Raw genomic sequence first — 16,114 nt, forward strand, 5'->3', positions numbered from 1 at the left:
AGCCTCTGAATTATTTTTTAATTCTATAACCAACGCGTTAACTTCGCTCATAGATTCGACAAATAATTAAATAAATGAGTAATTGAATTATCGGGCTCCGTTAGACATTCGATGGAAAAATAAGAGAAAGCTCGCGATTCGTTAACGCGAGCACACGTTGGTACGCGACAGTTAGTATTGCGTACAGAGCGTCGACATTCGAGAACATTCATAGGGGGAGCAAAAAAAAATCGGCGAAAAATATTATACCGGTTATTGGCACAACCGACTAACCTTGTCCGTGCATGAATCGACCGAATCATTTCGAGTTTCCTGTTGCTGTACGCGTCGCTCGTGTTTTCCCGCGCGCGGATTCGTACTAATACAGATCGATCGACGTGTTACAACGGAGAAACACAATTTACGGTCCTGCACGCGTAAGTCGGCGCGCGCGAACGTGTAAATCAACGCAGGTGAGAGGGTGAGAACTCCCCCCTTCATTCATTATGCCCAGACATCTACATAAATCATTAGCAAACTCCACTGCCTGGCCTGTATATCCTACTTCGACCGGTGCTTGCGCGTGTACCCTCCTTAATTACCAGATTTTTGTTGCTTATTACCTTAATGGCATTGTCGCGGTATTTGCGAGTTATGCTTCGTTTAAGGGAACAATGATTTATGATATTGGTATGTGCTCTGAATTTAGATCTCTTCTGAAATTGACAATTTATTCCTTCATTTTGCGAATTCCATTTTGTCTTTTGTTTTTTCGACGATTTTATATTGTTCTCTGTTTTGGCTTCTTTCATTTTGTTCTCCTCATTTTAATTGTTCCTTTTTATATTATCTCTCTATATTTTCTCCATTTTAATTTTCCCACTTTATTTCGTCCTCTCTATATTATCTCCTCTATACTGTCCTCCCTATATTGTCCTCTCTCTCTCTACCGTCCTCCTTATTTCGTCCTTCGCACTGTCCTCAATCTTTCGATAGATTATATCCTATCCAACATTTCGTGGTCGACATTATTTCGTCGATTCGTTATTTCATCCACCTACCCGAGTACCGTGAACTACGGGCGGCCCTCGGACACAAGACGGCAAAGACTGGTAAAACTCGTTTCATAGACTGGAAGAATCTTCTTGCGCGTCTCGGAACCGGTAACATTAAAGCTGCTCGGCAACGGCAAGCGAATAGGATCAACAATCGCAAATTACTATCGACTGAGACAAACTTTAAGGTGCACACGGTTGTACGCGACCCTCGCTTACATTGCCGAACGGCTAAGCTACCGTTGAAGTAGCATTTACAAATATTTGCGGTGTTTAGCGGAAATATTTTCAGCCGGGTCCGACTATGGCGAAGCGATCGAAGGTGGAACGTTATTAAAACATCGCGGATATTTCGCGGCGCCTGTATAATGAACGCGGCGAAGAATAATAAACGCTGGCTTCGTGCCGCCAACAGTACCGAACTGTCGACGGTTTTCGCAATTAGTATTCCCAGTCGTTGATCCTTTCACTGTTTTACATACGGTTTCAGGGTTCACAAGGTTAGCGTCAACGACTTCTGAACGCAGAAAAAGCGGTTATAACAGAGATAGAGAGAGAGAGAGAGAGAGAGAGAGAGAGAGAGAGATGCGCGCATGCCGTCAATCGAAGTGAAGAAACGAATTCGCGAACGAAATTGATCGTTTTATTAGAAATTGGCCGATCGCTGCCGATCTCCGGCGACAAGATTCTTAAACCTGTTGCTCGGTTTCTCGCGGTCTTTTCCCGCCGTTACATGAAATAACGAGTCGAAAGGAACTGTTAATGAAAGTTCTGTGTCATATAACCGAAGCTGTTCCGGCCGGTCGCGTGTCGTTTTTCCGTGGTCCGGCTGGCATAATTGCGGCATTAGCTCGTTTACGCTCATTTTTATCCGAATTCTTTTCAGCGCGCGGTGTTCCTTCCATTAATAATTTGCTGAGCAAAGAATTAGATTTTTTTATCCAAATCGAAAATTGTATTTCTGTTATAGAGTTCAGCGACGATATAACAGCGTTCTGAAATTTTTCTAGAGCTTTTGAAAGCTCCCTCGACGAAGATAGTAAATAATCGAGGAAGAAAATTTACAATATATATTAAATGTATGGTTATTATACCGCGCGGATTCGTGATCGCGAAAATCTCGATTAAACGTCGGCGGAGAATGGTAGAACAACAGCGTGTCTGATCATTATTTGTCGCTTCTACTTGCGGTTAGCGGGACAGCGAAGGCTCTTAATCATTATCGAAACGTATCTGCATAAGAAACGATTTGTTGCATCCTTTCGCGCCATTCGAACGTCGTTTTCGATCACGAAGAAAGAACTCACACGATTTATTGGATCCTTGTGCTCGGCGTTACGTACTATAAAATATTCTACTATTCATTGCCGACTGAACGGACGCAACTGACTCATTCATGTATTTATTCTCAATGACTACGGTGTCAAGTACGATCCTCTTGTTTATGTACCGTTTCCTGGCATTCGCAATTTCTTCCGAGAAAACGAGGAAATGACGACGACAGTAGCTCAAATGCTATAGAATGACCATCGAACAATTTAACACGTTATGTGGTTTGCAAAGTGATTCGATCGGTTTCAATGTTAATTAAAACTGATCAAAATGATTTCCACCTGAATCAAGCTTTATGGAACTCGTATTTCTGCGTTGACCTAATATTTAACAAACTAGGCTTGTCGGTAACGCTGCTGGTTGGTAGAACAAACGAGAGTGCCGTTCAAAAGTCTAACGTCGCTCATTCAAGGAGAAGTGAAACTGAATACATCGGTGGAAAAAGTTTTGAATAAATGTTTAAGCTTTTCGTGTCGTAAATAGTTTGGCAATACTACTGGCCGTAAAAGATACAATAAAACCAATGCAAGATACCGGGACACGACGGGTCATTAATACCGGCGATTAGAATCGGGAGCCGGCTACGCAAAACACGCTGGCAATACCTGTTTTCTGTTAGAAATTTTTCAAGGCGACGAGTGCCTAATGTCGCCGAATTATAGCCGCGTGGTTGCTAATTCTGCGAAATCATAGCGTTCGCGATTGTCTGGCACGGCCGGAACGGTTACAACACCGATTAAAATTAGTCGCGATAGAATCGAAACGAAATCGACCGTTTCGCGGTGTCCAAAAATAGATAATGACCGAATTATTATCCTTGATAAACACATAACGTACAAACGACATAACTGTCTTCATTTGCGATCAAAATTAGAATCTCCGCTGAACTGTTCCGTTTGTAAACAAGATCGTAAAAATTACTATTTGCATAAACACCGATAATCCAGTAATTAACAGCAACCATAAATTTTGCAACAGATTTCCTTAATTACTTCCCGGTTAACATCATAAAACTTTGATCAATGTTTCAATTAGTTAGCCTTCGCGACATTCCTATTCCAAGAATATAAAGAAACAATGCAGACTAGAATTTTAATATTACCTTAGTCGTTAATATCGTTCCGAAATTCGAACGTATGCAGGATCGTGTGTACTCTTTTGCGCAGATGTACGACGAAGGGGAGAACACCGTGTTTATGAACATCGGCAAAAACGAGAACATGACGGAGGAGGAGGGGCGGTACCTCAGCATCGAATCTTACAATTACAGTCCGGGAATGTCGCAATGGGGTTACGAAAAAACTGAAGGGAACGAGACGTCGCCACAGTAAGAATCGTTGCAGTACAGTAATGAAATCTGTATGAAATCTAACATTCCAATTGCCTTCCTAATCCAGAACCTAAGAACTTGAATCGGGACATCATAGAACCAAGAAAATTCTGTTCCTACAAAGTGGTCAATATCTGCAAAAGAAGAAGATAACAGTTTTATACCTAGTTCGTCTTGCTATGTGACAAATAGATTAAAGTAAATAATAGCGCTATTCGTTTTGGAATGTAGATACTTTCTAGACCCGCGGTCCAGTCCTAAATCTGCCTAAATTGCAACCTCGCTGACCAGTTATCTTATCTTTTGTCAGCAACACGATTTGCAACAGCGTCAAGGGATGCACCGAGGGAGAACTGTTCCCATCGAATCTGGATAAACACGCGGTGTTCAGAGTGTTCAGGAAAGCATTCTGCAGAGCGATTCCGATCGTGTTCAAAGAGCAGCTGATGATGGACAACGGAATGGAAGGATATCTGTACAGTGTGTCCGACGATTTCCTAGACCCGCCGAACATGAATCCCGACAACAAGTGTTTCTGCAAAAAGGAGTCCCAGTGTCTCAAGAAAGGACTCTCGGACATGACGCCGTGTTACTACCGTACGTACAATTTTCTATAAAGTTAATCCTAATCTACAAAGTTTTCCATTCTACTCTAACTCGACGGCCTTAGAGAAGAGAAAAAGGACACTCACCGTTCGTTGAATTCCTCGAAGACACCATCTAGTTCACGCCAGATTCGCCGAGTAAATGCACGGCAGCCGGCTACCTGCAACACGAAATGTCGAAGTTTGAACTTTCGCGATGCAGATCGCCGCGACATTAAGTGTCTGACATTCCCGCGAAATAATTTACGCGAAAAATCACGCTCACGTACGACCGACCTTCGATTAATTCATTCTTATCTAGTTACGTTGGATATACGTCTTATTTTTCTTGTCGCATCGAGACGACCTTACGTTCCTTCTTTTTTAAAGTATCTTTAATTCCTCGTCGTTCGTCGATGGGAACACAACAACAGTTATTTTTGAGAATCTTTATCGATTACCAGTTAACGCCATGCTCACGGGGCAGTGTATTTGTACAAGTAGATTACATCCACTTTAGGTCCCGTGAATCTAGCGTCAATATCGTCGTACCCGACGGATGAATCTATTCCAATGAAATTAGGTAATCGGTACGATTTAATTATTTTGTCCAGGTATCCCAGCAGCCATGTCTCTTCCGCACTTCCTTGACGCGGATCCGAGTTTGATGAATGGCATCGAGGGCCTCAAACCAGATCCCGAGAAGCACAGAACGAGGATCATTCTACAACCGGTAAGTGGTTCCTGGAGTCCAATGCAGTTGTATTGATCTACCCTGAAAATTCCTTAAAAACATCGGCCACACGCAAGCCGTGCACGCATATGTGCCCAAACCTGATGTTTACGGCCCTATTATTATAAATACATTCGGAATACTCTGACCGCAATCAGCACGAAGGTCCAATTTTCGCATGCGTCTCGATCGGTTTGCACTGTCGAAACTTTCGAAGCAAGATTTTTATATTCGTACGTTAACATCGAATACGTTGGTTAAACGTAATGTATAATCGTACACATTTACCTGTTCATATTTTCTTCGCGACTACGCGTTACGAAAGACTTAATTATCCCGGATTTCACGCTCAGGGACTTGTACCGATGGAGCCCTCCATTATAATGAAGCCATTTATAACATATCGACCAACAAAAAAAAAAGTCCAGTGTCACCAAGACCGTGAGGATTAAACCATTATCATCCTTGAGACTTCCCCAGCTAAGCCGTCGCGAAAAGTTCAAAGTCTGTGCGTACGTTGCTTATGAATTTATTCGAATTAAATACGAATTAAAGTCGCTTAAATTCGAACCATTCTCGAATGCTATCGTCGATCAAATTTTAGGGCTGACAAATAACTATTATCGCGAGCATTGCAACACACGCTGCGCTGTTCGTCTATCAAGAGCACATTCTTCGTGAAACGAGAAACTCGCGATATCAACGTGTGCGTTTCACAAGAAAAGTCACCGCATAAGAGAAGAACGCATTGGCAAACCGGTCGTCGTTTGTTAGTTACCTAATCCTAATCGAACGAGGGTAATATCTCGTAGAACTAGTATATCCTAACGGTCGAGGCGCGGACCGACGAGACCGTTGACCCCCACAAATCATTTTACTCGAAACGAATCGCGAATTAAGTGCCAGCAAGCTTTCGATTTCCAGCTACCTTTCCTGGACCAGCGACTCATCGATCTCACTTTTTTTTCTTCGCAGTCGATCGGCGTTCCTTTAGAAGTGAACTCGAGAATACAGATCAACCTTGTTATGTACCCGACGTACTTCAACTCGGAGATCAAGGTCTTCAACGGCTTGACAGTACCACTATTCTGGAGCGATCTGGTGAGTCTTACTAAGCTGTAGACTTATCAAGAATTGAGCGTTATCCGACAAATTATTGGTCGTCGATGATTAATGAACGGAGGCACCCGTTCAAGCGGAATGTATCCGACCTTAAGATATCTTCGAGGTCGTACAAAATGATGTGGTTCTTCATTAAAAATCGCTGTTGAGGTAGGCTCGCGAGAGTCGTTATCGAGACCGAAAACGGCTTCCATACATTATACGCTATATTTTTCCACCGTGAGTAATAATCAGAGCTATCTCCTCGGCGAATTTCACATCCTGCGAGGTCGTAAAAAATCTCAAGGATACGTTCGAATGAACCAGCAGACTGTAGACAATTGCGAAAAGTAATAATTAAATTATAAATCATTGAGAATTTGCAAGGAGAGCATTCCTATTAATTAAACTATGTTGCATGCGAAATCAGGGATCAATGATCCGGTAACGCGAGGAGCATCGAAGATCGTATCGCATCGCGCTAGTGATTTCGATGACCTTGCGCGTCGAAGTCAGTGAACTTCCTTCGCTGACGATACAGCCTTCCACTTAAATGAGTTGCATCGACCTTAATTTTTATTCCCGTGCCTCCGTCCAACAAAAAGAGCGCATCGAAAGTCACTCGATATCATCGCGAAAGACACGGCTAATTACGGAAATGCCAGCCGATTTCTCAGAACTCCTGCAACCAAGTGGTTGTGCAACTTTTTCAGACCATCGAGCTTATTTCATATTTCGTTTTTGTCGGAAAGGTCATCATCGTTAGCCTGCAGATCAGAGAAGAACTTTTGATTTTATATCTGCGATGATACAATACGTTTTATAAAAACAAAAGATTATTTTCCATTACGCGTAGTAATGGAAAATAAAAATAAGAAAGAGAGAGAGCTGCGATAATACATATTAATTCGCTTTTCCATTGTTTCCTTTAGACTCGCACCCTTCGCTCGAATTCGATATCACAGTATCATGTTAGGATGTTTACGTTCGAGCGCAATATACGCGTAAAAAGGGAAGCCCTACAAGGGCCCCCATTTTGCGGGTAACTCGCAGAAAGCTTATATTCGAGATTATATGTTCATCGTAAACAGCAATACTTGTCATCGCGTGTATAACCTATAACTGTGCAAGAATATTTTCTTTAAAACAGTTCGAGATATGACGTCGTTTGCTATACGATTTTCCATTCATATAACGTTCGTAAACATACGAGTTTACTATATGCAGATAAGCTGCCGCGTAAAAAATAATCTTGACTCGAGCTAATTCAGGAATAAAAAAATAAACAAAAAGACGATAATTACCGGTTTTTCCTGTACTTTTCTTAAAGACAGCTCGCCGGTACTAAAAGATGCGCAAATCCGAACAAAATGATCTAACACGGAGTACAAACACCCGCGTCCACGGTGCATACCGTCATAGAATCCTAGCTACATAGATGGACTGTATTACTATAGTTTACATACATATAATAAACATACACGAATTTGTTTACAGTGCATACCGTCGCTGCCAAGTGATCTGATGTTGCTCCTGAAACTGCTGCTTCACGTGCTCCCGATTTCGCAGATAGTAATCATCTGGCTGCTAGCGATCGCGGGAGTCGCAATGATTATGTTATCGATACCAGCCATGTTGTGGGCTCTCAATCAACAGCAACAACCGCTTCCGGTGGAGAGAAGAGATAGCACCGATTTAAGGATACCGCTCAACTACGGCCAATACACAACGATACGTATACTACCGGCTATCAAGAAGATTACGTCGAAGACCGATTTATTTAGTTAACACTTAGGGAAACCATGTTCGTGAAGTGTGAAATAAACGCATGTGATCGGAACGTTATTGGGACGCACGTTTTTTTGTTATCGAACAACCGAAGCGGGAAAAACGATAAAATTCGAAACGCGTTTTGTTCGCGGCGGAAAGGAACGGTACCGGTTCTCTCCTCCTGCCTACTTTTAGCAGACTCGGAATACGAAGGTGTCAGGTATTCTACGTTACGGTACACATTCAGGGTTTCGTGCTAAAAATATTTCCCTTTAACGATCGATATATTACGTATTCTTCCAGGACATTCTTAGTGTTCACTTCAAGTCTATTTCATTCGAATTAATCTTTTAAAAATGTTACTATTCTTCTGTTTTATTCCCGTTTAATGATGATATTACCGTACTAGTTTCAATATCTTAGCAAGTACAAACAATCAATCGACGACGATTTCATTTTGAAAATAGCTATGTTTCAAACTGAAACATCGATACCTGGTACACGTATAGAGAGGTACTTCCAGTGATTTGTCACGTTTCGGCGACCCATTTAGTGTTGTATTTCTATTCCCATTGTTCCACAGCACATTATTGGCCTTCGAAAGGGAACAAGCGAAGGAATTTATCAAAAATCTTATAAGAAGCACATATTTTCCCACTAGTTCGACACTAACCTTCTTATTCTTCGGCCATGAGGTACATGCAGTTGTTAACCAATAAGGGCGCAGAACAAATTACCGTTATTATTTTCAAATGACACACTGGCGCCAACTGTGCGACGTTTCAAAAGAAAAACTATTTTTACAGTTTAATAATATATTAGACAGACGCGTAGAAGAAATAACTTGCAAATTTTTATACTCTTCTTTGACTTAAAAAAGAATTATATTTAATAATTATTATATACTATACTATATATGTATATATATATAATATATATTACTATTATCTTGAATCGATCTTTTTTTTATTTCATCATTGCAATTTGTATTGTCATTGTCATATTTCATGTACTGTGCTGTAAATGTAGTCTTAGGATTAGAAATGTACAAATCTCAGAAACTATACTAATAGATTCATTTTTGTAATAAATAATTAAAATATAATTGTGTGTAACATACTTATAATTATATCAGTGTTTATTTCAGATCTGTAATAAAATTATGATCGTATTTTTTTTATCAAAATTTATACAAAAGATTCATACATTCAAAGGTATATTCATTTTTATTATAAACATCCTTTTACCTATTATACATCTCTTGTACTTAATCTCTTTCATTCCTTTAAATCTTGCATACTTATTTTTATAATACCTTTTTAATGGTTACGTTTCTTTAGAAAATATGTGGTAAAAACGACAAATGTATGTAACTAATTAACTGTAAATATACAGGGTGGGGCAAATAAAGTGTTACAGTGGAATATCTCCATTATCATTAATGATACGCGAAAATGCTTCAGAAACAAATTGTTTGGTTCGGAGGGGGACGTATTTTGGTGGAAATGTTTTTTTTTCGAGGTCATATTTTTTGAGATTTCAAGGTCATCGATGTTTTTTTAAATGGAACTATATATTTCTTTTTCGATGACATTATTGCTGATTTTAAGACGAATCCAGCGACGTATAATTCAAGGTCATTCTAGTCGCGCAAAGTATGAAAATCGTTGAAAAACCGAAGAGTATCGCAATAATCACTTTCACAGGATCCACTAACCTTGGCATGGTTTTGTTTATAGAACATGCTCGAAATGATGTCCCTCCACTTCTAAACACTTATTGAGTCGTTGATGAAAAGATCTTCTCTCTCCTTCATGTCGTCAGGTGTGGTAGGTGGTACCGACATTACACTATCTTTCACAAAACCCCATAAGAAGTAATCTAATGGTGTCAAATCTGACGAACGAGGTGACCAAGCTACAAGACCGCCTCGTCCTATCCATTTTTCACCAAAAATCTCATTCATGACTTCGGTTATACTCTTCGGTTTTTTAACGATTTTCATACTTTGCGCGACTAGAATGACCTTGAATTATAGGTCGCTGGATTCGTCTTGAAATCGGCAATAATGTCATCGAAAAAGAAATATATAGTTCCATTTAAAAAAACATCGATGACCTTGAAATCTCAAAAAATATGACCTTGAAAAAAAAAACATTTCCACCAAAATACGTCCCCCTCCGAACCAAACAATTTGTTTCTGAAGCATTTTCGCGTATCATTAAGGATAATGGAGATATTGCACTGTAACACTTTATTTGCCCCACCCTGTATATTTTTAAAAAAATATCTCACCAATTCTCTATACATATAGATATTCTCAATATACATTTTCAAAAATTTAAGAAAATGCAGTCACTTATCACAAGATATAACACGCTTATACACTTTATAACAAAAGCTATAAATCATTCAATTTTTTGAAAACAATATCCATTTCAGGTCTATCCTGTGCCATACGATTAGCACACCATTTCCCCAAAAGTATTAAATTATTGTATACCTGTTTATCCTTCTCGCCGGCTTTTTTATCTATCAATAAGTAAAGTTCTCTATCACGCCAGTGGTCAATAAAGTCTTTTAAAAATTTATTTTCTGATCTAGAGTCATCGTATGCCGGCAAACCGGTAGCTAATTCAAACAAAACTATACCGAAACTGTAAGTATCTACCTTTGTAGACAATTTTCGTCCGTATAAAAATTCTTCTGGAAGATACGGCCTTGTTCCATGAATTCTACTCACCTAAAACAAATGCAAAGACAAGATGTAGAATATTTACCTATGCACCCCACTTCCTGTCAATTTAATTCTCTTTGAACCAATTCAATTTAAAGCTGCACTATATTTACTTTCATAGAATCTTTCTCAGGCCCTTCCCTTGCTAATCCAAAGTCCCCAATTCTTGGTTCAAAATTCATATCAAGTAAAATGTTAGCACTTTTTATATCTCCGTGTATTAAAGGCTTCTTTCCAATTGTATGTAAGTACTGTAACCCACGGGCAGTTCCTTTAGCAATTCCATGGCGCTGTAACCAACTGAGTGGTTGACTATTTTGTTTTATCAGCAACCTGTCTTCAACAGATCCGTTCTTCATGAGCTGATACACAAGGCAAGGAGCTTTGCCACCTAAACTATATGCATATAGAGGTAAAATGTTTTCATGTGGATAGCAATTTAAAATTTGAATCTCCCTAAGAGATTGCTGAAGTTGAAGTACATAACTTTCATCTGAATTAGTTCCCCTTTTCTCTATTTTTTTAATAGCTACATCCGTGTTTTTCCAAATGCCTGCACAATAAAAAAATCAATGCAACAAATTGGTGATTTGTGAAATGATAACTCTATAATTAATTATGTAACTATACTATAAAATTACCTCTGTACACAGTTCCAAAACCTCCTTTCCCTAGCACATTACTCTTATTCCAATCATTTGTAACTATAGATAATTCATCGTACAATACATTTGGCAGATTAGCCTCTGCACATGGTAACATTGCATTGTTATTATTTTTTCCACTAATTGGGCTATGCTTTGAAGAACCTGGCGAATGATATGGAGCTGCTACAGATGCAACTAGTAAATTATTTGAATTACTTGGTGTAATTCCAACCTGTTCAGCTTGCATTGGTTGATTCAATATTTTATAAGAAGTTTCCTTAGTAGTTGGTTCAACAACAATTTTAGGTACATTCGGTTCCGGTGGTGCAACTTGATTAAAATTCTGAGTGCCGATCTTCAAATCTTTAGTATTCTTGTTGAGTCTCTTTCCAAGTATTCTATGAAGATTACCTTCTCCATCATAAATTAATTTGTGAAATTTTTGATCGACAAACGGCTTTAACGGAACCATCGATTGATAGTGTTGCATTTTAGACAATAAAACGAACAATTCTAATATCGTGTGATTATGATGGCCCCACATTATCAATAATTCATCCGTTGGATTTTTCTCTTTTCGCAAGCTCTGTATAGTCAACACATCGTATTCCATCCAAACTCCTGAAAAAATTGTCTACAATATTTTTATACTTCGGCAAATCTTCTAACAATATTATTACCAGCCAACTCCTCCCACTTGTCATGTTGATTGAGCATTTTACAAATTTCCAATCGTTCGAAAAATGGTAATTGATAAATGTACTTGATTTTATCAACGTTACTCGACGAGGACATACTGCATCACACTATTTTCACTTGTCAATATAACGACAATATATGAGAATACAACAATGTTCTTAAATATGAAGTGTGACTCACATCACGTATATACAAAACAAACTTTCCTTTTGCAATGGACATCACAGCACCACCTGCTCAAATCTGTTCAAACTCAAGTCACAAACACGTGTTACGTCACGCTGTCAAAATCGTCCACACGGACGAGAAACCGAGTCGCTTGGGGCTCCATCTGAAATATTCGGCGCGGTATTTAACTAACGAATACAAATATGAATATTGTATTTTTTAACAAGCTCAATATAAAAGCTGAGCCTTACACACTACAATGTGAAAAAGAATTTGTGATTTGCAGCTATTAGCTCGGTATCATTTTTAACTCGAAACATATTACAATTTGCAACATTTTCTGAGCCGAGGATGATATCGATTGCCCGGGTCTGACCACGAGGAAGTTGTTGCTTTAACGGAACGGGAGTCAGAACGAAATCGGTGTTCGCTATGGCTTTTTTACAACAACGTTCGCATGCAAATGTCGAGTAATTATTACGAAACGAAAGAGGATCAAAGAAGAAGATTCCGATCCACGGGGACCGAAATGAATGAGAGCAGAAGTCTCTGGGAGCATCATTATATCTTGGTACAACACAGAGGGCGCAAACTACAGCGGCCTGCACGCCTCTAATGACAAACATCAAAATTAGCATTACCACGCTGACACCTCTAGCGGATGTACAGGATACTAAAATTATCATCTTTCCTCGTTCAATTAAAATTAAGTTATATTGTATATTTTTCGCTGTGTGCCCTAAAAAAGATCTCATCGTTGTATGTAAATATGTGTGCTTCGGATATTTACCAGAATATCTTTATCGCAACTGATTTCGTTTATCGCGCATCATAGAACGTGCCGGTGGTTCCATCTTGTATCCGTCAAATGACCACGCATCTGTAGATAAATGCTATTCCTCTAACGAAAACAGTACAGCGACGTCACGTGACTACGTTAGCCCCTCAAGTGAGCGTTTTATAACACCGCGTTCGCCATTTTGAAAACTGAGTCGCACGCAAAACGTTGTATATGTTGTGGAAAAGCGGCTTTCTGCATGCTTTAAAAAACACAACATTCTGATTTCGTGATACCAAGAAATCACCGACAATGGCGGAATACTTGGCATCAATTTTCGGCACAGAGAAAGACAAGTAAGTGAACATTTTCCATTTGATGCTTGTTTGAATGATTCGTCGTATAGCTCAACGTTATTTCGTTTTTGTATCGTTGCAGAGTAAATTGTTCATTTTATTTCAAAATCGGTGCCTGCCGACATGGTGATCGATGCTCACGTATTCATAACAAGCCAACTTTCAGTCAGGTAATGATATTTTTCTTAACCTTTTTATTCTGTGTAACTTTCTCATTACACCTAATGAGGTATCATTTTTCTTTACCAAAGCTGTCTTTTGATACCATTAACACACCCATTCGATTCATTGTCCTCTTTAATTTTTTTTATTAATAATATATATATCTTGTTTGTTGCAGACATGTTTGTTACAGAATCTTTATGTAAATCCTCAAAATTCAGCGAAGAGTGCAGATGGATCTCATTGTAAGTATAATATATGTACCATAGTCAGTTTATTAAATAGTAGCAGAAAGTACAACATAACTGTATTTACTTGTTCGATGGAACATTTCTGATCAAATAATTATCTAATTAAGAAATTAAAACATTCAATTTTATTATGCATTTACACTGGTAAACATAATCACAACATTGTACACGGTTCGTGTAAACTTATAAATATTATTTTACAGTGGTTGCCAATGTATCTGATGAAGAGATGCAAGAACATTATGACAATTTCTTCGAAGATGTTTTTGTTGAGTGTGAAGACAAATATGGTGAAATAGAAGAAATGAATGTTTGTGACAACCTAGGAGATCACTTGGTTGGAAATGTTTACATTAAGTTTCGAAGGGAAGAAGACGCAGAACGAGCTGTTAATGATTTAAATAACAGATGGTTCGGTGGAAGACCAGTTTATGCTGAACTTTCACCAGTTACTGACTTTAGAGAAGCTTGTTGCCGTCAGTACGAAATGGGGTATGTCTTTAAAAACTGCAACAATTGAATTGTGATTGTAACCATTTCTTATAACATGCTTGTGACAATAGTTAGAAAAGCTACCGGATAATTTACAGATACTTTATATCTAATATTATTTCAGAGAATGTACGCGGTCCGGATTCTGTAACTTTATGCACTTGAAACCTATTTCTCGGGAATTAAGACGCTATCTGTACAGCCGTAAAAAGGGTGGCAAGGGACGATCGAGATCACGATCACGATCTCGTGGACGCGACCGCAAGAGACGATCACGATCTCGTGATAGGAGATCTAGATCCAAAGATCGTCGAAAAGGTAGAGATGATAAGGGCAGAGATGGACGGTCTGGGAGGTATTAACTATAATTTCCATTGTAATAATTCCTGCTAGAAGGATTTAAATCGAGCTATTGTCTTTTTGACTATCTTGTCGAGGAAAATGTACTTCACAGTACATTTCTTTTAATTTTCATTTACTAATTGTCTAAAAAAATCTGATTTCTTCACTTAAGCATTACTAAGTTGTATAAAAAAAGATAAAGCGAAAAATGAGATGTGTACTTTTCTATAAAGAAATAAAATTTAATGCACACATGCTTGAGTTTTAAATATCATAGTTCAAGTATTTAGTAGTATAAAATTATTTACTGTACGATTGTTTTAGAATTAAAAGTAACGAAATGTCGTTAATGTTTGGATATTAAACATTGACATCAATAGAAACAATTCTCCTTTACTTTCAATTAAACTTAACAAATTACCATATAACTATAAGTAGATATAAATAAACTTAAAAATTCTTATACTTTTTAATTTTATGTGCATTATATATGAACATTGTGACTGTATAAAGTTATCACAGTATAAAAGAAATTTTGCATGTGTAATAACAAAAATAAAAACAAATGGAAAATTATGCTTATTACTTTTTCTTAAATCCAAGTAAAAAAGTGTTAATGTGTACTGTGACACGCATACATGCACACTTGTAATGTCTCTTATTATATTTCACATCATTTCCAACAGGATGAACAGGCAATGTCTATAAAGTGCAATAAATTATGTCGAATGCTCATTGTATTAATGTTGATAAAAAATATTTATTGGCAGACTAATACCAGATTAAGCTTCTATGTTTCCATCAGGCATTAAAAATTCTACAGAGATTTCTCAAACTTCTTTCCACAAGCAAACATTGCTAATTATATAGGCCAAGTTACATTACAAGCTACACACTGGCAAAATTTGTATAAATGTTTTATACTTCATTATGAACGAAATTATTAATTCAAAAATGCCTGCACTTACGAAAATGATTTGGAGTACGAATATAAAACAAATGTAACTCGAGCATTACATGGTAGGAAAGAAATTCAAGACTATAATCTCACACAATAGATTCTGATCACACCCAGAATTTAAAAAAAAAAGGCGAATATTTTGAAAATACATAAATAGTATTTTCCTTTCGGTGAACATACATAGCATTAAAAAAAATGAAATGCATAACTGCAAAGAAACATTTATGAAAGAACATATTTTACACAATTTAAATATGTTATTCAAACTTTTTTTTACAAATAATGTTAGCAATTATCGAATGTAGATCGAATTGTAAGTATGTTTTAACGTTGTAGCTGCATGTATAAAATTGTGATATGCGAATATTAATGAATAACGATGTAATGGGATACACGCAATCACCATTTAATACAATCGATATTATCTATCTATCTATGAACTATTGCTTCTTACTTCGAAATGACACGAATTTCTTAACAACTTCGTTAACGTCATTGCATCGATGCACATGTATACATCACAATGTACTCGTGAATATCACGGATAAAATATATTATGTCAACGTATGTTTTACGAATGAATCGGTTTTCATTTTTTCCTTCTCAATGCTGACAATAATAAACACGCATCCATCTG

At 37.8% G+C, this 16,114-nt stretch overlaps 3 protein-coding genes across 5 annotated transcripts in view; 2 read left to right on the forward strand and 1 right to left on the reverse strand.

Annotated features, from left to right (window-relative positions):
- The window catches only part of LOC144477373 (scavenger receptor class B member 1), a 30,747-nt gene extending 21,744 nt beyond the window's left edge, over positions 1 to 9,003 (forward strand). For both annotated transcript variants that reach the window (XM_078195099.1, XM_078195098.1), the window contains exons 7-11: positions 3,533 to 3,693; positions 4,007 to 4,293; positions 4,895 to 5,013; positions 5,989 to 6,114; positions 7,612 to 9,003. In XM_078195099.1, coding sequence (XP_078051225.1) covers positions 3,533 to 3,693; positions 4,007 to 4,293; positions 4,895 to 5,013; positions 5,989 to 6,114; positions 7,612 to 7,902 — 984 coding nt within the window. In that variant the 3' untranslated portion in view covers positions 7,903 to 9,003. The remainder of the gene's footprint in view (positions 1 to 3,532; positions 3,694 to 4,006; positions 4,294 to 4,894; positions 5,014 to 5,988; positions 6,115 to 7,611) is intronic.
- A 1,158-nt stretch (positions 9,004 to 10,161) lies between these two features.
- Pll (serine/threonine-protein kinase pelle) lies at positions 10,162 to 12,390 on the reverse strand. Of its 2 annotated transcripts, XM_078194032.1 has the most exons (5): positions 11,949 to 12,390; positions 11,263 to 11,889; positions 10,735 to 11,174; positions 10,556 to 10,627; positions 10,162 to 10,416 (listed from the first exon to the last, which is right to left on the reverse strand). In XM_078194032.1, exons 1-5 carry the CDS (start codon positions 12,061 to 12,063, stop codon positions 10,372 to 10,374), a joined length of 1,299 nt encoding a protein of 432 aa, XP_078050158.1. In that variant the 5' UTR covers positions 12,064 to 12,390; the 3' UTR covers positions 10,162 to 10,371. The 2 variants fall into 2 exon arrangements, with proteins under 2 accessions (XP_078050158.1, XP_078050157.1); XM_078194031.1 differs by having other exon boundaries at positions 10,162 to 10,627; positions 11,949 to 12,389.
- A 725-nt stretch (positions 12,391 to 13,115) lies between these two features.
- Positions 13,116 to 15,092, forward strand: U2af38 (U2 small nuclear riboprotein auxiliary factor 38). The gene is made up of 5 exons (XM_078194459.1): positions 13,116 to 13,269; positions 13,352 to 13,439; positions 13,610 to 13,676; positions 13,886 to 14,174; positions 14,299 to 15,092. Exons 1-5 carry the CDS (start codon positions 13,226 to 13,228, stop codon positions 14,534 to 14,536), a joined length of 726 nt encoding a protein of 241 aa, XP_078050585.1. The 5' UTR covers positions 13,116 to 13,225; the 3' UTR covers positions 14,537 to 15,092.
- Positions 15,093 to 16,114: the final 1,022 nt, after the last annotated feature.

The sequence above is a fragment of the Augochlora pura genome, chromosome 11, assembly GCF_028453695.1.
Source record: "Augochlora pura isolate Apur16 chromosome 11, APUR_v2.2.1, whole genome shotgun sequence".
Taxonomy (NCBI): Eukaryota; Metazoa; Arthropoda; class Insecta; order Hymenoptera; family Halictidae; genus Augochlora; species Augochlora pura.